Raw genomic sequence first — 22,570 nt, 5'->3', positions numbered from 1 at the left:
TATAAAAACAGACAGAGCTCTATCTTATACTGTTGTAGTGCATGCTTTCATGCCTTCCTCATTGCCAACTCCGGGTTGGATCTGCCCCACAATGCCCTGGGGCTTTCATTCCTCACCTTGGCAGAGATCCTCCCTGAACTATCCAACTTTCATACCATCATTCCTCCATCACAAACCCCATCAGTACCTGCAAGCCAGATGATACTCAGTGTTAGTTAACATTCCTGTCCTCAGTGGGACTGGCATCGCATGCTGTCACTTGCACAAATGAACAGGCAGACAGTTTTTGGGGCTGGGGTGCTGTTATCGCAGAGAGGCGGCTCCCCCTGTCTGTGAGGAGGGTGGGCGCGCCCTCAGGAATGCATAGACTTGCATGCTTCTCACGCCAGAACTGTCATCATAAAACTCCTATCAGCTCTCAGTGCTCTGGTTTATCACTGCATCTTATCAGTAACAGGGAAAGCAGAAATACCCACACAGTACTGCACTGTATGTACACAACAACATGTTGCTGATAGGAGACCTTTTGTTAAAGTCATATCTTGCATCACATAAAAAGGGTTTGTGGCTCTTTGTTAATTGGATTTTAAGTCAGTAACTCAAAACCAATCTTACTGTATGTGATTGTGTCAAGAGCCTTTTGAATTAAGCACACATTAAAGAGTTTGCATCCAGTGTTTGGGGAGCTGCCCAACACTACAGCAACAGTTGAAATGCAGTTAGACAAGGAAAAACAATTACAAGAGAACATTGTAAAATTTGTAGTTTGGACAAACTTTATTTTTCACACCTTCCTTTTTACACACAGTATACTTTGTTGATTCTAAAGCCACTTACACAGCCTATGGAATTGCATTCTGGCAGAGGTGTGATATCTGCAGCTTTCATTCCTCAAGTCCTGACAAGCCACCTCTGCGTGTAGGCATCGAAAAAATCTTTCTCCTTTGCAGTCTTATGTATCTGCACGGAAAATTGATGCTCCCAAGGGTGAAAGGTGTTACAGGTATTTAGGTGCTATGGGACATGAACGTGAAAAATGCGGAGGTGTTTGTTTAGAGCACCTGAACGCCTCACTTGCAAAAAAGCAATGCCGTTTTTGTCAGAAATTATTTGTGCAGCTGAACAGAAGTTTTATTGCATGAAAAAGATGCAGATATAAAAATCTCCTTTTACCACCCATGCACATAGACACTCTGTCCAGTCAATCCACAGAGAGCCACAATAGCTGCTTTGTGTCTGGGATAATTTTCTGCAGCAGTGTGGTTACTCCATTAAGAGTTTTTGGAAACCCACTGGTTACTGGCTTCACTGAAGCCTTTATTCAACATTGGAAATTCATCTAAGAAAAATAGTCCAAAACAAATGCTTCAAATAAAATGTTAGTCTCGCAGGTTGTTCTCATTAGAGACCTTTAAATGCTTCTATTCTTCCTACTGTTGGATTCGCTCCTGTAGACCCCCCACCACCCACCCACCCACCCAAAACAAACGTCTGCTGTCTCCTAATGTACGGAAACAAACCCCTCAGCGCCAGTTTCACCTAATTGTGTCCTGATGGACGTAGAGATTCTCATGTTCAAGGTTTTCTTGCACCATGTCGAGAAATGGCTAAAGACGTTGTTTCCACTGCCCCATCTCCTCTGTGTTCAGCAAGAGGCTTTTCATTGAGGGTCTGTGGTGTTGTGTGTGGCATGTCCAGCCTTCCCGCCTCCGACCACACACTGGTGACTGCTAGGCTGAGCACGTGGAGTTCAGCTGGGGTTAACAAGCTCCAGTGGGCCGTTTCAGTACAGCTCGCTCTAAATGAGAGAATGCCCCCTTTTCTTGATAGTGATCTGTGCAATCTTTCTGAAAAGCAAGTTAAGACACTTTGTGTTTAGTACCATCCTTCCAAAGATGACCTGAATTAAAGCTCCTGTTTTTGAACACTGTCTTTAAGCAAATTAGCTTGACCTCTGACCTCTCCCTGAATCTCCTAATATACGTAGGGGTGTGAGAAAATATCAGTACACCTCAGTAACACAGTGTTAGGTTTGTGATACCTCTTCAGTGCAACTGTAAAATAAACATAGAGACTCACAGATGTTAATTAAAGCCTGTGCATTTGGATGTAATCAGTGCAGAGGTCTGTTTTGGTTGGGTGCTCAGCGAGGGTCTCTGGTGAGGTGTGGTTTGGTGGGTGGGGTCAGGGTGTGTGCATAACAGGGCTGGGCCAAGGGGGAGATTCTTCCCTCTCTTTCCACAGATCACTGTGTGATGAATGACAACTTCTGACATTGCAGCCCGCAGGCAGGCATTTTGCAAGAGCTGGCGAAAAAAAAAAGAGGAGCATACTGTAAAATGTCAGAGACGGCAAGGGGAGAAAGGGAGGAAAAAAGGGAGTAAGACTTGTGTTCAGGAACTGATTCAGTGGCTCGAACACTCCCACTTAACTACAGGATCCCACACTGTGAAGCAGTGTTTCAGGCAATAAGGAGAAGTCTCATAAAGTAGACAGCGTTGCCTCTCAACCTGCAGAGGCTTCTGATTTGTTTTTGATCACTGAGATAAGGCCAGCATGGCAATGGAGCGGAGATTTAGAAACTACTCCTCTGACAGTGTGGGGAGTGACGGGGTCTTCCTAGAGGACTCCTACTATCAGGGGATGCTCAAGGCCATGGATCACAGGAAAGGTAGAGTTTGTCGTCTTTACATTGCTTCAGTAGTACTGGACTATAGGTGTGTATGTATCTGTGTGTATTTTTAATTCTTTGATGTAGAAATAGGTCAATTGTGAATTGAGATTTTTTTTCTCAGTTTTCTTCAATGTCTAATGTGTAGAATCTACTTTTGTCTGTGGGGGTCTTCTGCCTCCCTTTAATCAAACGAGCCACGCCCCTTCATGTGTCATGGCTTTTCCTCTTTTTATTGGTCGACTGTGCTGACATCCATTTTGAGACGAAAGACAGACTGAGCAGTGAGGATATTGGATACGTTCTGTTTCATGTTACTAGTTTGGTTCTGCATCTTGCAGCTTAGCAGAAAGCCTGTTATAACTTGCAAAGTGACTTTTTGTTTTCTCAATCAACAACAGTTGTAAATCTGTTTTTTATCTTCAAAGAATTTCAAAACTCCCCACTCCAACCAGATGTATTTTTCTTCAAGTGCTAAAACACCATGTTGTCTCCTTCTGTGTGACACTCCACATTACAGCTGTATTATTCAGTTACAGAGTGACAGCATGAGTTGCCGATATCACACAACCGTACTACGGCGAACAAACAATAACGTTCATTCATGCGACCTGATATCTCACACCTCATTTTTAAAGTTTCTTTGCACGAGCGGATGAAAGGAAACATCCAGAGCTCAGTGTGCCGCTCCGGGCTACAAACCTCAGCCAAGCAAACACATTATTTGTAAGAGGGATCAGTGAAGTTTGCTTTTCTGTGTCATTCCTTTTGGTTTTGGAATGTTAAGTGTCTGTTTGACCTTTATTCCTTTCGTTGTATTTCATGGCAAGAAGAAACAACATTGCCCTGAGTGGCAGGAATAACATTTCTGCAGAACAATCTGTCTTCTGTTCAATCTAGATGCAAAGTCATGCACTCATGGTGAAATGACGAAGTAGAATTTCTCTGCTTTTGTGGTTTTATTTCACTTCTCTGTTCAGAGACAGTCACAAGCGTGTTTGTGACTCACTGACTGAATGCCACCCTGAAATGGGCGTTGGCACCATGAGATGTCGTCTTCTTCGGTGTCTCTGTTCTCTCGTCATCTGATCACATCTTCTGTTGCACGAGCTTTGATAAAAGTTCTTATCCAGATAAGGTGATGAAGCTCTTAAACACTGTGTGACTGATGTGACTAATAAGTAATCAGAACATAATGGTTTCATTGTTTCATCAGATTTTAAAGTTTATAACAGTAAAGTCACATTGTTTTGGATCCTGATCACATGTATTCAAAGACAGGCTTGTTTCCTTACATCATGCCGCACTCTGTGTCGACAGCCTCCCTCATCAATTGCTGAAGCACTTCAGTGAAGACGTGAAAGTGTTGCTTTGGTGGTGGAGTTGCTGCATGGGGTGGAAAGAATTTAGGGAAAACATTACATAACATGTACAGTACCTGCTGGTATGTGAGTGGTGTTTGGGATAATCAGACTGTAAAATCAAAACCAAAACAGCACCAGTCGTACAAGGTGAAACATGTTCCAGTAGAGGTGCTAATCTGAGGGATGTCGGAGGTAATTTACTCATGTTTCACCTGACAAGAACGATACCTTTCTTTGTTTTGCTTTGATGGGCTAGTTTCAGACCAACATAAGAGGGAATGCATTCACTTTGTGTGTCACCTGGAGCGTCCTCTGCAGTCTCTGTTGACGTCAGATGCTCAGCGCTCTGGTTTCAGGCTTTGGGGAGCACAAATATTTATTGTCTGTAACTCTGGGAAAACTTTTTTTAATCTAAGTGATGATTCCATGTGGGACCATTACTGTGGTTTTAGATGTTTTAGCTCATTAAATAGAAATTCTGTTTACATCCAACTATCTTCTGAAGCAGTGGTTCCCAACTCATGGGTCAGGACCCTTCTATGGGGTCACAACGTAAATCTCAGGGGTTGTGGGATGATGAAGAAGCAGAAATAGATATTTTATTATTTATGCAACACAAAATTATGTTTATTTTCTATGACTATGCTCCAATTTATTCTTTTTCTCTTGTGGATTACCAGATAATTGTACTGCCTCAGGCCTCTAAGAACTATAAAGTCAAAGTTACCCTTTGGCTATTTTTTTACTATAATGATGGGAAACAAGTTCACTTTCCTTTCTATGAAGAAGTCATAGACCAAACAGTTTGTGTGTTTCCATTAATTTCACAGCCCAGTCTCCAGATGAAAATGTTGTCATTGTATATTTCTGCAAACCACGACTGCTTTACATTTACACGTTTCACACGCATCATATCAATGTTTCTTAAGTGATGCAACATCAGAGGACAGCGGACTTTGTTGTTGGAAGTTGGAGGGGATGGTGGATGGCGGGACAGATGGGCAAGATGCAGCTGCAAAATATTGTTCGCAACCAACAAACCAAAAAAAACATAGTTTTTTATGAAGTCATTGCTGCCTCTTCCAGCAGCTTTTTAGGCACCAAACGTGGGTGTTTTTTTAGCGACCCATGGCTCTTTTTCCAGCGGGCATAGTACCACCAAGCAGTTGTTTTCATTGAGACATCGCTGCCTTTCCTGTGGGGATTGTGCCCCCAAAACCAGATAAAAACCTGATCTTTTCCTAACCATAACCAAGTTGTTTTTGTGCTGAAACATAACCACATGTCAACCACAATGCTGTTGAAACGTAAAATTTCAATGTATCTGCTACATACATGTACAAATGTAAATTATCTGTGGTTTGTAGAAACGTACAATCCCAATATTTATTCTGGTGATTGGATTGACTATACATTATTAATTATTATCTCTTTGAATTGCAATGTTTTTTCTTAGCAGACCACTTTAAAGCAGTTAGATTATGTGCAACAGTAACTTGACTTTGAAAGAAATAGAGATGACAAAATATTTACATTTATAGATCATCATAATCTGAAGTAAGTTTTACAGTATCTCTCTGTAAGATCATTTTGGAAAAATATTCCAGAGTAATGTCATGTACACAATTTGTAGTTAATAGGTTAAAGCATGCAAAAACTCTTACACAGTTACAGCTGATTAACCTGAGCTTCTGTTTGATTTGTCCCTCCACAGATGAACGGGATCGAGTTCAGAAAAAGACCTTCACAAAATGGGTCAACAAGCACCTGATGAAGGTAAGATCCCACTTCAACAACACTCACTAATACTGATACTTAATGATGTATTAAGAAACTCAAAAATAGGTTCACATCAGCTCATTGGGAGCACAGACCTCAATAAGAAGGACTCCAGCTGTCCTCAAACGACCCTAAAGGTTGTTTTGTTTAATTCAGATCCCACCCAGCTTGAATTACACAAAAATGTTGCCTTTGGAGATATTAGACTGTCTGATCTAACAGAGTCTCACTGCTGGAAATAGTTACCTGAAAGCAACAACTTTTATAAACTGGAAGCAGAACACAAAGCAAAATCAGATTTTTGATTCCTTACACCTCTTTTCAAAGAAAGTGCTGCTTTGGGATAAGGTGAAAAACGTAAAACAAATTGCTACACGTGATATTTAAGTTAAGTGTGTGCGTGTGAGGGAGTTAGTCACAACCACCTGGCCTCGCTTTAGGAACAGCAGCATTGTGGGCCGAGCTCGGTCAGGTTTCACATCTGGGCTCCAGACTGACATCAGGGCGGCTTCTCAGGGTTCTGCAGGCAAACGGGAAGCGCCGGGACTGAACTCCTGCTCTGAATGTGGGAGCCAGTGCTAAATGTGTTTGCAGCTGCGACACTGTAAGGCAATACATGCAAAATGTTCTGGCCTGTGAGCCCTTAAAACAGAAGCACATCATGTGTGTTATGTGCAAGCCCCTGATCTAGATAGTCAGGTGCAGAGTAAAGGGCTGCAGCCACGGTAATAAGTGCTGAAACCATTTTAATAATTTACTTATTATATGAGAGACTGATAAAGCAAAAAGCACTAAACATTCACTTTTTCCTGCTGTTGAAATTTGAGGATTTGCTGCTTTTATGTTTCCTAATCAAAAATTAATTGAATATTTTTTGGTATTTTACTCTTGATTAGACAACACAAACAATTTGGAGACATCACCTATAGCTCTGGGATCTCTTGATTTTTTTTTTTTTTTTACTGTTATGTCTCATTTTATAGACTAAAAGATTAATGAATGAATCCACTAAGAGATTAATCAACAACAAAACTAGTCATTCTTTGCAACTGCACAATTAATCTGTTTTTGCGGTTTGTTTCTCCTCCACTAAATCTGGTTTTCTTCTTAGTTAAATGAATGAATTATTTAGTCCAATACATGTCACAAATAATAACAAATGATTTTAAACTCTTATCAGTCAGTGTTTGGTCATCAGAAGAATGATCACGTAATGTTTTGTTGCCTCATTAATCACAGACCTGAGTAGAAACGTGGTTTACCACATTCTTTTGTGATTCATCAACCACTCCTTTAGTCTCTACTAGTCTCTATACTCAACTCGCTTTGCTTGGGGGCCAATTTTGTAAAATGACAGAAGGCCAGGGGCCAGATGATAAACAAACGTTAGTAATATTTATTAGTACGTGTAATAAATGAATTGCCTTTTTTCAACCTTTTGACCTTTGTTGACCTCACTTACCTTTGCCAAGAGGCAAATCAAGTCGCAGCAGCTCCATGCAGCTCATGTGTACGCATAGGTGTTTGTGGAATTTTAAGACAAAAAAGGTATTTTGATGTTTTTCATGCACTCTGGAACCTTATTCATATTCAAAGTACAAAAAAATCCCAGTGTGAATCAATTTATTTTCATTGTGAATTAGAAAATGGTCGGTGGGCCACAGGGCATCTTATCACAGGCAAGATTTGAGTATCACTGTTTTAGTCTATGAAATATAAAAAAAATAGCCCAGCCCAAAACATGAATATATTCACATATTTACTTATAATATATGCCAACGAAAACAGCAAATCCTGAATTATATGAGAAGCTGAAACCAAAGGATATTTGCCTTGAAAAATGACATATGATCAAACCAAAGAAGTTGCTGATTTTGACCAACTGTTTCAGCTCTAGTCTTGATTAAGTCTTTATTGTGAGGAAAAATGCAGAATCATACTCATAAATGGTCACAATTTATGACTTATCTTTTGACACCCACAAAAGGAGAGGAGAGTGTAAGACTGTACTTAAAACTAGCTCCTGTAATGTAGTGTTATGTTATGACAAGACAACAAGAAAATAATGCTCATTTTGCAACCAACATGTATTTTTGTGTATAATAGGGATCTCTCTGGTCTCAAGTAATAACAGACTAGTTAAATTACATAGTTCAAACACCAAAATTGCAGTAGTTTGTTTACTGAACTGCATTTATAAACTGTCGATCATATTTTTAGGGAATATTTTTAGCATCTGTTAAACCATAGCACAGCGTGGCTCTACCTGAAGGGTTCCGCTTGTCTTACGTTTGCTCCACCAACACGTTCAGGTTGACGAATCCTTGTTTTCACACAGGAACTGAAGTGTGTTAAACTGAGAGGAATGTCTGCTGTCCTCCATGCGCGTCCTGTCCCGTCCGAGACGGCTCACAGGCTTTTGTTGTCAGTCATTGTTTCTTTGTCTGGAAATCCCTCAGATATGGGTCCAAAAGAACTTGAGCGGGTCGACGATCTGGCTGCCCTCGAGGCTATTGGACTCGTGGTCACAACAGAGTCATGGGATTAGACTCTGAGGCCAGGAGCGTTCCGTTTTAGTAGTCAGCCGTCTCAAAAGTGCCATCTACTGTCTTACATCTCCTCAGATTACAGAGATTGAAAACCAGACGTTACTCTGTGTTTCAAGTTTTATAAATCCCACTGCAATCCAGATCAGACCAGAAACAGACTTACATTCATAAAAACAATTCTGAAAAACAGTTGTAAATAGTTTTGGATTGAATCACTCACATCAAATAATAAAAACCCCCTGAAAATATAAAGAACATTTTGTCTGTCAAACCAAACCAGCGTCTGCGTGTTTGTCTTTTGTTCTTCTTTTCCCTCACGAGTCCCTGCAGTTTATATCTCCTCTCATCAAACTCTTTCTTCTTTCCATCTTTCATCCTGTCCTCCCATCCTTTCCCATCAGCACTGGAAGGCAGAGGTAGGTGCCAGTGAGCAGAGTGCTGAGTGGACATACATTAATTTCTGCCTGCATGTCTGTGTTAACATTTATGTCCTCTCTCACTCCCATCTGTTACCTGGGCTCTTTAGCTGCTAACCCTGGACATTTTTTCACTTCTTTTTAACACTTGGACTCTTTTCTAACTGCTGCAAGAGACTTTTTTTGCAGTGCAGTGTGTCTTTACATGTTCTGTAACTGTTTACAACAGCTAAAAAAAGAACAAATTAGAAACAGAATAAAGTTTATGTAGTAGTAGGTAGTTTCAGGAGTGTGATCAGTATTTGTCAAGTTTATAAGTTTTATTTGCAACCTTGGGCTCATTTTCATAGTTATCATACCATTTCTGCTGCTTATGACATAACATTTTACTTATCAACACAGACACGGCAACATCACTGTGTCCTAGAGCATGATAGGAAATAAACAGTCAAATAATCAGACGCACCAAACAAACCGCAGGAAGAGAAAATGAAGGCAAATATTGAAATGATAACCCAAAAATGTACTGAAAACATTGGTTACATCCAGTGTCATTGTTCAGCTTTGACTTTGACCTGATTTGACCTGTCATACTTACAACACTTATCTCTACAGAATACAATTCTATAATGCAATAATTAATTTAATGCATTCACTTTAGTTTTCACCTCTAAACTGGGTGCTTGGTGATATGGGGAAAATAGAATATTGCAACATTTTTGACAAAATAACTCGATATCAAAATTGTGACAATATTGTAGGGTTGACTATTAAATATTTACACAATCAGATTTTTGATAATCATCAGTAATGGGGGTATAATAGGTGTTCTTGAACTTTTAACAAACATAGTTTTATTGTATTATCACTGCAAAAACTTGGGACGGTCACAGTTCTTAGAAGGCTGTTTTGAGGGACTTTTTTTTTAGCTCCTACTTCAGAGTAGCTACTCTCCCAGCACAAGAGGAATTTTGAGTGATGTGAGCAGGGATTGGTCAAACATGAGCCAATGCAGCACTGGCAACAGTCATTTTTAAAAACCTGTTAGCTGTGTAAATGACAGCCTACATAAAGCACAAACAAAAGCTTATAACGAAATGAATGGGAGGACACACAAATAGACTGACAGAAGCCTAGGCTTAACTGAGCATATTCCTGTGTGAAAGGGTGAACTCTCACATGATTATGACTCGTCAAACTAAAGTTGCGTTGCTATATCAACCACATTCAGCTTATGTCACTTCAGCGTTTCTATTTGTGGTGTGAATGCAAACAGAAAAATAGCCCTTCAAGGTATATAATTCTTCGGGGAGCTCCACAGTGGGCCGTTCCTTTCAGGGAGTCCCCAGAAATGTTTTGCCTGACAACGCCCAATGACTAGAACATTTTGGTAAGTGCAGAAAATTACATCACTTTACTGTAATGCAGCATTTAAAACCAGGAAAAGACAACACTTAAGATATCCAATAATATATAATATCCAAAATCTACAATATCCAGAATCTAGTCAATCTAATGTCAATCAATGTCTAGTCTAATATCACGATATTGATATAACATCAATACATTTAGCAGCCCTACTATAGGTAAGTGTCTTAAAAACATCTGGTTAAACTGGGTTTAAAACTGATCATCTAACCACTCATGTTACTGCCATTCTTAACCTCGTGTGTCAATCGATGCTTTACCCAATAGGAATGATTGCCAAAACTATGAAAATAAAAATCGACAACAAATTTAAAAGAGCCCCAAATGTGGACCTAGTTGCCACTGCAGAATGTGGACAGTTGTTGTTGTTGCTGTGTGTAGGTCCTTCCCTTTAAGTTGCTTTGTTTATTTGTAGGTGCCATTATGGGATTCAGTCAGATGTGTCTGTGCCGAGTGTTGAGGTGGTCTGCAGTTCCACCACTCTTTGTATTATTATGTGTTAAAGCAAAAGCAGTGGTTCACCACTGCTGCTGACGTGATGGAAGACTAAATGTATCAATCAATATTATATCACTGAAAAACTTAAATATTTGTCTCTTCTCTTCGTCCGCAGGCCCAGAGACACATCACAGACCTGTACGAGGACCTCAGAGATGGACACAACCTTATCTCCCTGCTGGAGGTGCTCTCTGGAGAGACACTGGTGAGCTTTGGCAACCTTTGACCTTCAGATAGTAGGACATCTGCTTCTGCTGTAACCCCCTGTCCTGTCCAAACCTGTCTTATTGTCCCTGCTCCCCTGTCCTACTGACTTAATTTGCCATCATATTTGTTCTACTGTCCAGTCCACTTGTTGTAACATGAACTGCTCTACATGTTTATCTGAGTCAACTGTTATTCTGCTGGGTCTCTTGTCTCCACTCCTGCATGTGTTGACTTTGATTCTTTGGAGGTTTTTTGGACATTTCAGAACATGCTGAGGTTATGCGCACTACTTGTTTTATTGGGAACACACCTTCTGGTGATGTAGCCTTAAAACACTAATTTTCATTCTTTGCTTCCATCTCGTAACCTTTCTGCACTGACTTGTTTGACCCCTGGTTTTTCCTTTATCTAATTCCTGCTGACCTTTGCCCTGACCTCTGCCCCTGTGCCTCTGCCTTCCTCTCTTGCGATGCTCTTGCTGTGGTAGCCGAGGGAACGTGACGTTGTGAGGAACGTGCGGTTGGTGAGTGGCGCCTGGACTGTGGGCGTCGGGCGTGGCATGTGTCAACACCCCAGGTGGCTGCTGGGTTGTGCATGATGACAATCACACTCCCTGTATTGTCCCCTCTCTGTGTCAACATCGTCCTCTTCCATTGTATCAGTGAGCTAGTAGGGGTGGGAAAAAATCCATTCACTTTAGTATTGCAATTTTTTTTTCAAATATTTTTTAATGCCTGAATTAGTGTAATTTCAATGCAGAAATAAAGTTGTCGTTTTATTGTGATAATCCATGAGTAACCGAGATGTCATATCAGTTTAAAAAAAACAAAGCTAAAGCGAGAAAGCAGAAAATGGCAGACAGTCCGAGGATGGACTTTCTACTGCTCGAATAACAACTTTAATTCAGCCAGCCCAGTGTGAATTCCCTGCCAGCTCAGCAAACTTTCTGTTGCTGCCATTACACAGATTAGGCTCAGCCCACAGTGAACCCTGGCACTGGGGTTTGCACTGGGCGAATTCGAGTTGCTACAGCCACTTTTAAAGGTCTGTCTCTGGAGTTTCTGCCCGCTCTCCTACCGGCGAATTGTCTCCTAGCAGCGCAGAGTGAGATGGGGGTTTAGAGGTGCATGAGCTAGCTAACTTGTCTCATTTAAATAAATGTATGGGAAACACTGCAGGGGCAGCTAAATGTAGCAGTTTAAATTTACCTTAAAAAGTATATATTGTACCTGTACATTTTGTTGTAAGTAAGTAACATGTATTTGAATCACACCTTTCACAGAGCAAGGTCACTAAGTGCTTAACCAAAAACAATGGTCAAAAATAATTATTTAATGATAATATTTAGCATTTTCTTGTCTGTGCTACTTCAATACCAAACTGAAATTTATTGAATAGACACAGGTCATAGAAAATATGAAATCATCTTAAGGTATTTTATGCTCTGATAGTCTACATAAGTTGTAGTTACACATACAAACCACCAGCATGGTCCTTTAAAATTGTTGAATTGAGTTGTCAGAGTTAAAGTATTGGGTTCCCTCACTGTGTTCAAAGCAAAGGCCAAAGTTTCATCACTGCAAGCTGATGTGCTGACTAATTCTGCAACAAAGCTTCTTACCAGCTTCAAGCTTAAAATGTGAAGCACTGATGCATGTCATGGCCATCACACCTGGAGTTACTCTGCACTGTGCAGGTTTACAAGTCATATGTTTATGGTTTCTGCTTGATTGGACTGCATTACAGTTAAAATCTTAGACAGCATAAGATGTAAAAGGTGTTTCAGAAGAAGAGAAGTTGATTGTAGGTCTCAGAGAAAATGAGGATTGTTACTGATGATTGTGGGAATCACTGAGATCATGTGTCATCCATTATCATGCTCTCACCTGCAGACATCCTGGCTGGTTTGTTAATGCATTTCAGGGTCATGTAGGGTCAGATCTGGTCAAAGGTCTGGCCAAACGCTTTGATCACAATCACGCAGAATTTGAGTCACACTTCAAATCTGCTGCATTTTGATTTTAAGTTAAGACCATGACTGTAATGATTTTTGTAAAGTAGAATAGATCTTTGTTTTAAGCACAAAGGGTGTTGCTGGACAATGAAAACACCCGTCCCTCAGTCATGGGGCCTTGCTGTTTGTTGATCATTCAAACCTTAATGTGTTCCCTCCTACTGATGTCTGGTGTCCTCTCGTCTCTTGCAGCCGCGGGAGAAAGGCCGAATGCGCTTCCACAAGCTGCAGAATGTACAGATTGCCCTGGACTTTCTCAAACACAGACAGGTAAGATATTTTAATACACATTTACAACAAAGGAGCATTGAGATTATTCTGTCTTCCTTTGTGTTATTTCTGCCAGACATAAGCCTGGAGGGGATCACGCTTCTGGTTGTGTTTCAGAGTGTGTGTGCATGTGTGTATCTGTCTGCTGCTCATCTCACAAACTACTGGACCTTTCAGCCTAATATTTTGTGTGCACATGTATGACTGTATGCTCAAGGATCTATTGTGGTTGCAGTGACTCACAGTTGTTGAAAAACCTGTTAAATTAACTGTTTTATCCCGTCATTGACTGCTCACTCCTCACTTCTACTTACGTGTGCGATAGCGGCTGCAATTTGCTGCAATTAGCCTTGCCGTCTGTTACAGGCCAAGTTATGGCCTTCATCATGGCTCAGAATGGACATTGATAGAAAAGTTTGGTCTCATTTGAACATGAGCCTTTGCAGATTAATGCCATACCTGATATGTTACAATTCACCAAAGTTAAGCATGTTACAAGAGGAATTAAGCTACGTGTTTGTTAGCTTCTCTGAAATCTGACTGTAAGGGAGCCAAGAGGGAAAATGACTTAGGGCTCAGATGCGATCCAGTTTTGTTCCATCCACCACATAGCGTCATACACACTGGGAGCTTTTCAGAAGCAGGGCATTTTACCTGCTTGTTTTTGTAGACTTGCAAATTGATTTAGTGAGTTTTTCTTGATATTTGTACGTCTACCATTAGTAAGCAAGTCGGCTATGTAATTAAATTTCTTTATTTCTTTGTGTCTGTTTTAGTTGTATTAATTGTTGCTATTTCCTACTTTGTTGTGCAGTAGCCTACAAAGTTAATATTGTTAAAAGTCCTGTTTTTATGACATGGATCAAAAAATTTGGCCGTATTTTAGTTATTGAAAATATGTTCATCCTCATATTTTTATTGTAACTTGAAAACTTAATCTGTTCTGTGCAACGCGCCGCGGCTTTGTCAGAAATAGACAAGTTGTATGCATGCATGTATTATGTATGTGAATTATGTATGCATGTATTTTTTCATAGCTTCTGGAACCTTGTGAGACACACTGCGGCATATCTGCTAAAATTACAAGAACTGTCTGGAGTAGCTGCGATCAGCCCGGGCAACTGCCTAGCTGAGATCTGCACTCTACTGAGTGCACTTTTATATATGAGTTTTGTTTCTTTGTGTCAACTCTTCACATTGCAAAAACACCCTAAAATTAACCATTACATTTTAATGGTATCTGTGCACCTTTCAGGTCAAACTGGTCAACATCAGGAATGATGACATTGCAGATGGAAACCCCAAGCTGACCCTGGGGCTGATATGGACCATCATCCTTCACTTCCAGGTAAGTGTCCGGTCAGACACTTTTAATGGCTAACTTTGCTATAAATTGCTATAATTACAGCAGTTAAGTTAAGCAGGGACGAAAAATATTGGACACAAAAACTCAGTCGTTCATTATTTGAATTGCATTTACTTGCATTTTGCATGTATTTAAAGTGAGCCCTGCTTGGAACAGCTGACTCACATTTCCTGAACTACATGTGGTATTTATCTTTTAATCTGCACACTGGCACTGAACTGCATAAGATCAAATTCTTCCATTGTATGAGTAACATGCATTTTATACAGCTTACTTTCATTACATCGCGATTAGTTTGCTTCCGCGGCACGGTAAGGAAAATCAGAGTGCTGTTCCCTCTTTGGGGCTCAATCATCAGCCTGAGTTTATCCTGATGTTGACACAGCAGTTACAGTACAGTGGAGTCCAACAGCCAATCATTTCCAAATGGGCTTTATTGGACATTTGGCAGTGCTTAGGCTCTTATACACAACTACCATCCCCTGTCCTGTCCTTGAGTGCACAAAGACTAAACACTGAAAAAAGCTATTCATTCATATTTAAAGAGGGATGTTCACACATCAGTCAAGCTATCAGCCTTTTTCACTCTTTTCTGTAGTTCTGTGCAGCTCTTTTGGGTGCCGTTAGATCAAAATGTATCGGTTTTATTCAAACAAATATAAACATTATAAGATTGCTTACACCACCTATGGAGGCAAAAACCACATTAGAGGAAAGCGTTCGTCAGTGGGCAGATGTGTTCCTGATTAGGAGGAGGCGTGTTTGGATATTCATTTAGCAGATGGTTTGGTAGATTTTGGAAAAATAACAGTGGGAATACATGGAGATTCTTTGATGCTATAATGGGTGTGATGGTTATGTCGGGATGTGGATGTGGGATTCTTTTCCCTATCCCGTGTGACTCAGTGATTCCCATGAGAAAGCTCGAAGGAGACGTGGGCGTGAAAGCTCAAGACTCAAAAAACTGCAGTGGAAAGAAGAGAAACAATCATTTGTAAATGTTATAAAAATTAACTATTCCCTCAAGCATCCTCAAGTCATAAAACAAAAGCTCTTATTTTCTTCAAAACAAACCCATAATCTCTTTGTCTTGGCACATGCTCGTCATCACAAACAATGGTGAATTTCCTCTGAGCCCCCCAGGTGCAGGTCACAGTTGACTAATACACAGGTGACCAGTATGAATAACGGGCCTGTTTTGTGACAGAGAGGGAGTCGGGATTCTCTCAACACTTTTAAAAAAGGGGCTGCAGGGGCGGAGGTCCAGTTTCCATTCAGTTTCTGAGTCACGTTGTGCCCACGTCCACACTATAGCACCGGGGTTTCCCTTCTGAAGGGAAAATAGCAGAAGGAAGAGATGCCTTCTTTTTTCCCTCCTCCACCCTTTCCTGCAGAAAAAAAGAGCCTGTAAGTGAAATTGTTAGTTCTGCTATGACTCATCAGCATACCTAAAAACACTGAAAATAGTATATTGTGGTAATAAAACCGCTCTGTTCCAGTAAGAGACCGTGACATTTATCAGGACTGGAAGTGCAACCTTCACTTAAAGCTACAGTTGGTTACTTTTATAAAAATAATCTTTTTGACATATTTGCAGAAACTGTCACTTTTTCCTGACAGTCAAACATTGGGCAGATAATGTGTCCAAAAATCACGTTCCTCTGCCTCCTCCTAGTGCTTCTAATTGCATTTGCAATAAACGAAGCACAGCCAACTGGCCGGGGCAGACTTTCTCATTTTACAGCTAAACAGTACACTGACATATGTCTCTGAAAACATTTGAGGTGAGAAATAGGCAATGCAGTAACAGAGTCTTGATTCATATTTGATCAGCGCTGCCGAGTTTGACAGTTTGACCGCAGTTCACATTATTGACAGCTGTGTTAGAGACTCCTTGGCTGTGATTGGCTGTTTCTGTTCAGCTATGGTGGATTCTTGCAAGTGCCATCAGGAGCACTATGAGGAGGGACATGATTTTTTAACAACCCGATCGCCAGAAAAAAAATGTTGGCATTGAAGGTTTCTGCAAACCACGGGTATGTTACATTTGCACGTTATTATATAGCAGATCATAAAGCATTACATTTCAACAAGGATGTGCCTAACATGTGGTTAGGTGTAGGAGAAAAAAACCCACGTGGTTATGGTAAGCAGATGATCATGTTTTGGCGTTACATACCTGACTTAACTATAGATTTAATGCACAATTCATTCATTCAGATTCAGATTTACATTACTTCTCATTTCTTTTAGTAAAAATCACTAAGTAGTAATACACAGACACCATATATTTGATACAGGTTGCAAACATTTCTTTCAAACTGATTGGAGCCCAAGTCAAGTAAAAAAAAAGACATACAGTTAATTTTCAAAAGGTTTCCAGTGATTGTTGCAGCTTTTTACAATGTGTGCTGTATTTTGTAGAGAGTCCTGCACATGTGGTACCTCAAGCAGACCAAACAAACACCAAAGATTTTTCATAAGTACCATTTGTATATCTGATTATAGATATGGCACAGACAGCAACTACTGGGTGATGGATTAATGCATAGTAGACACAGTGAGTCAACTGCCTGCAAATCAAAATGTAAAAATCCTGTTAAGTCCCTCTGTGACAACACAGTTACCTTGAAGGACATCTGGATTGATTAAATCTGTGGTTTATTTTGTAGTCTCTCATCTTAAATGCAAAAAAAGATTTATTACTGAGGGAGTTTTTCAGTAGTGAGTTCCTGTGACTCATAGCTGAGCCTTGCAGCTCCTTAAAAAAGAGGAATTTGCCTGTGGAGGTTCTGGTACACAGTCCAACATTCATTTACAGCTGCCAGAGTATTTATTGAGAAATTGAGTTTGAAACGTACAGTGTAACTTTGGAAGATCAGTGACTCATAGACGCTTTCCCTCTTATGATTTCTGTTTTGCTGGCGTATAATCATAAAGCCTTTGTGTTTCTCTCCAAAACAGTGAGTTGTTTGATTTGCCCTCCAAGTAAAATTGGTGGTTGTTGTTTGATGTTTGAAATGTGACTCATTTCAAGTCTGGAAGAAATCAGCAGGCAAACTGGGAAAAGTTTTCCTGCCCTTCAACCAACACTTCAATTATATTCAATACAGGAATATCACAGAACAGAAAGGTCATTTTACCATCAAAACCTTTAAATAAGTATAACACTGTTTATGGAGGCATTAGATATAATGATTAAGAAAGATGCTGCTTTGATTGTGGGTCGCTTAGTGTGACAGCTTTTCAAGAGTCTGAACACAGTTTAGATGAAATGAGAGAATATTTGTACACTATCGGTTCACCTCACACACAAACATGCACAAACCGTCACCTCGAATAAGGAAGAGGCACTGTCTCATACACAGGCAGTGCAGAGCTATATTGCACAGGATCAATGGCTGTAATTTCAGCTATCACACATCGATTTTTGCGTGACTTGCTAGATATCATCAAAAATTGTTATTGCAACCCTGCCCAAAAGGCAACTATAAAAGCCACAGTGCAAGTGCTCAGGGCTCTTTTTTTAGCTAGTTAGTTTACTGTCACTAACCAGTTGCATCGTCTCCCCACATCAGATCTCCGACATTCAGGTGAACGGCCAGTCGGACGACATGACAGCCAAAGAGAAGTTGCTGCTCTGGTCTCAGAGGATGGTAGAGGGATACCAGGGCCTGCGCTGCGACAACTTCACCACCAGCTGGAGGGATGGCAAGCTCTTCAACGCCATCATACACAAACACAGGTGAGACACTGATCCTCAGTAGATTAAGGTTAGAATACTAAGATGACAAGGTTCAGGGGTTCAAGTCAAAGCATATACTGTAGTATTAAAACATATGTACTTTACCTTAAGGTGTCTTCTAGGGTTCCTACAGCTTAAGACAAGTTGTATTTAAGACCTTTGTAATGCCTCTTGGAATAGAATTTAAGTTTGATTTTTAAAATTTAAAATTAAATCTTGGTTAAATACCCAATTTTTATTGACTTTGTAGTCCCCCACGTGGTCCAGGGTGCAGTGGCAGCTGGCTAACAGGCAGGGGATCCTCTGCTCTGAGCATCCCAGCCAGAAACAAAATATGAGTCTTGATGTTTCCACTGTCCTGTCTGAGTGACAGCAATGCTATGACGTTAAAGACGTTTATAAGATTGATTTAAGATATTTTAATACCAAATAAGGCCTACTTTTTAGATGACTGAATTCAGTACCTTTAAGACTTTTTATGGGTTTGTGGGAACCCTGTCTTGGATAAAAATGGTAAGCTAAAAGTAAAAGGGCAAGAAAGACGAGTCATAGAATTTAACATCGATCTGATGTAATGAACAGCAGTAATAATGTACTAAAGATGTCATGGAGACTTGTTGCACTGAAGCTTTTTTCAAACCATGCACAAAAAAATCCTGGCTGGGAAAGCTTGCCTGGACTTGGGATATTTTATAATACCGTAGGACATGAATTTGACACACAGTTTAACAGGTTAAAGGTCTTCTCTGTGACGTTTTCATATCTCATGTCACGGTGTCTTTTATTATTTATGGCATTTGGTTCAGAGGCAGGAATGCCAAATTTATATTTGAGTTTTACAGCAGCACACCTGACTTGTCAGGACAAAATGTGGATCAGTTATTGTCAATCACACATCAAGATGAATTGTTAACTCAGACTTTAACTCTGCAGCTCCTTCATTCATTACATTCTGTGAATTAAGTTTCACTCAAATGGTTTCTGACCTGATAAGGTAACATGGGCAGTTTTGACAGAAGCAGTTTATTCAGCCATATTTGAAAAAAAATATATGACTGTCCTGAAAATACTGAGGTGTGCAAATCAACAGTGAAAGAACTAAAGTTTGAAAAGTTTGTATAGCTTCTTTAAAACATTTTCCTGCAGTAAAAACTTGTCATTTATCATAAAGATACATTCTAACGTTTATGAATTTTAGCTGACCGCAGCTCCTTTTCAGCAAAAAAACTACAAACTGAAACAACCACCTGTCAAGCCTGCAGCAGGCGACCGTTTTATACTCAAACCATCAATTTTGGGTGGAGCACCACTTTAAGTGTGTGTGCTTGCAAAGGCAAACAAGCCCTGCAGGATGGCTCACCACAAAACACAAAAATAACATGTACAACCCAAGCTGGCATCATTCAGTGTGAAAAGAGAGAGCGATATCTTTGACAGTCTAGGTGTATCATACTCATTTGAGAAAAGGTTGCCCTGGAGGTGTGCTCACTGGAGGCGCAGCAGGTTGTAGCAAAACACAGGTACGCGAACCGCTCTGCCATAGATTCCTTCTCGGCGGAGGAAGAACAGGATGTGCAGAGATTTAACAGCTGCAAAAACAGAAGTCTGACCTCAAAATAAGAAGAGAAATGGATATAATCAGGAATTACTAGTGGACTTCAACCAGGATGAAATCAGTGATATTTTTTAAGAAACTTTTTTCTAAATAAAAGCTGAATTTTCGACCTCACCCAGTTGGAAACCGTTATTGCAGTGAACTTGACAGTTGCTACGATGTTAAACTTAAAGAGGAAGTTTCACTCCTCAAAGAGGCGTCTGCGCAGTGCCTCCAGCAGCACAGCGGGCTCAGTCAGCGACCTGGAGGACCGGGTGGTCATGCTATGTGAGGACGTCCCCACGGAGAACTCTTTCGACTCGGGCCGAGGCTCCACCATCCCTGGGGGTCACTCCAGTCGAGGATCCCAGAGCGAGGAGCATGGATCGGATCCTCCCATCATCCACCTGAGCAGGGACAGACTGTCCTACAGACAGGCCTGCTTTGTGGAGGAAGAACCATCGCATGCACCCAAAGAGTACTACATCCACAAAGTTGTGCAAGTGTATGAATACCTTTGGTGTTTTGAAAAGCTTGAACGTGCAGAATTTACTCCTCAATGTTATCTCTTTTTTTTTTTGGTATTTGTGGAAATGAGATGCACTTTTATCCTTTATGCTCTGAGCTTGTCCCTACATGTTATCAGACCACAGTTATCTTCTTGGCAAAGTGCACTTTAGGCAATGTGTCTGTCTGCTTTGTGTATAAAATGATGGAGGAATTTTAAGCCTCTCTGGCAGTGAGGACTCCTGTTATTGCTTGCCCTCTCTGGTATCAGGAAAGACACATACTACTCACGATCAAACTGCCTCCAGCAACGTAAAATATGAAATATTTATGAAATTTACCTGGCAGCTGTCATTATGGAATTATGCCTGTCAGGTGAAAAATTGAAAGAAACTGCAAAAACATAAAAGTAAGGGTAATGTTGAGAGGTAATTAATGAGGATGTTTCTCTCTGACATTTTCAGCCGTCACACATGATTTAAGGAAAGCTTTGACTAACAGTAATAACAAGGCAATGACCCATTTCCACTCCATGTTCTCTCTGCCTGGTTGCTCTCCGCAGGCCCACTCTGATCGACATAAATCAGGTGTACCGACAGTCCAACCAGGAGAATCTGGAGCAGGCCTTCAGCGTGGCAGAGCGAGACCTGGGCGTCACCAGACTTCTGGACCCCGAGGGTGAGACACGTCACATATTCAGCACCCTGAACAGTTTACTCTGAATATCTGAGCTTTTGTGCATTCTTCTCGTGATCTTCACACCATTACAGTTAGTAAAGTAACATCATTTTCCTCAAAAATCTTTTTCTCCTCCCTCTGCAGATGTGGACGTGCCCCACCCAGATGAGAAATCCATCATCACATATGTCTCCTCTCTGTACGATGCCATGCCCAGAGTACCAGATGTTCAAGATGGTGTTAAAGCAAATGTGAGTCCTCCTCTTCCTCATCATCAGTTCATCTTTCCTCCAAATCACTATAAAGATATCCGCAGTAATTCCTGTGAACAAAAACCTCAGGCAGCAGACTGTTCTGAATACTGGAGGTATGATGGATTTCTTGATAAGGTCATCTGCTCCAGGCACACTACTGCAAGTGTTTACATCACTTAGCCTACACTGCTACATGTAGCTACTGCAAACGTCAGGGAAACATGGAGTCATTCTTGACATATTGTTGATATCTCCCAGATTTCGGATCATACACCTGCTGGAACATGTCCGTTTGTGTTAAGAAGCTTTTACTGGTGATTTTTCATGGTACAAAGTGCTGTTATTCTCCGATACAGTCATACCCCAGCTCCAATGACAGTGCACAGAGCTACAGCAGAAGTGGAAACACTGACCATTGAGGACAGGCTGGGCTTTTTTGGGTGCTTAAAGAGACAGACTGCTAAAACAGAGCGTCTCAGACAGGGAGTGAATACAGGTGTTCCAACACAGACAGTACAAGGAGCAATGAAGTGTTTTTGAAAATGAAAGCCTGTAAACATGCTCCAGTAGAAACCCAAAATACATAAAAGAACCTGAAAATGAGCATGGAAATCCCATTTAGTGTTAAGATTATCACCATGAAACCATAAAGCATGATTAAAGTCCTTCGAAAATAAAAGTAAGGCTATAAGAGATTTACAAAGCTGAAGAGGATATAAAATTCAATTTGTAATCCAGTTTCAGAATTAAAAAAATCTAGAAAGGAAGAGTCTTGTGACTTAATGTCAAAGTATCAGTAGCTTTGCAGATTTAAAAAAACTTTATAGGAAAACTTTTTGCTCTACTAATTAAACCTGACCCTCTGTGTGTGTCTCTGTGCCTCAGGAGCTGGAGCTGCGTTGGCAGGAGTATTATGAGCTGGTCACCATGCTGCTGCAGTGGATTAGACACCACATCCTGGTCTTTGAGGAGAGGAAGTTCCCCACCAGCTACGAGGAGATCGAGGTGAGTGGTTCTGGGCCATAACTTAGAAATAAAAAGGTTTGAATAACAATGATGTCGAAGGTGATGATACATTTAATCACCCCTTTCACTGTTCTGCAGGTTCTTTGGCGCCAGTTTCTGAAGTTCAAGGAAACAGAGCTGCCTGCAAAAGAGGCGGACAAGAACCGCTCCAAACACATCTTTAAATCATTTGAGGTGAGCAGCTCCAATAAATCTACACACGGT

The 22,570-nt window shown here is 40.6% G+C and overlaps 1 protein-coding gene across 7 annotated transcripts in view; it reads left to right on the top strand.

The window, feature by feature from the left end:
* Positions 1–22,570, top strand: part of pleca (plectin a) — a 115,571-nt gene that overhangs the window by 63,476 nt on the left and 29,525 nt on the right. For 5 of the 7 annotated variants that reach the window (XM_050034822.1, XM_050034823.1, XM_050034819.1 and 2 more), the window contains exons 2-10: positions 5,750–5,811; positions 10,821–10,910; positions 13,119–13,196; positions 14,452–14,544; positions 18,141–18,307; positions 20,971–21,086; positions 21,231–21,337; positions 22,226–22,345; positions 22,445–22,540. In XM_050034822.1, coding sequence (XP_049890779.1) covers positions 5,750–5,811; positions 10,821–10,910; positions 13,119–13,196; positions 14,452–14,544; positions 18,141–18,307; positions 20,971–21,086; positions 21,231–21,337; positions 22,226–22,345; positions 22,445–22,540 — 929 coding nt within the window. Of the gene's footprint in view, positions 1–2,347; positions 2,672–5,749; positions 5,812–10,820; positions 10,911–13,118; positions 13,197–14,451; positions 14,545–18,140; positions 18,308–20,970; positions 21,087–21,230; positions 21,338–22,225; positions 22,346–22,444; positions 22,541–22,570 lie in introns of those variants that run through there. The other 2 variants (XM_050034820.1, XM_050034818.1) reach the window with 1 other exon arrangement.

This window comes from Epinephelus moara, chromosome 22, assembly GCF_006386435.1.
Source record: "Epinephelus moara isolate mb chromosome 22, YSFRI_EMoa_1.0, whole genome shotgun sequence".
NCBI lineage: Eukaryota > Metazoa > Chordata > Actinopteri > Perciformes > Serranidae > Epinephelus > Epinephelus moara.
Note: the sequence above shows the minus strand (reverse complement) of the source record. Positions and strands in the feature narration are given on the sequence as shown.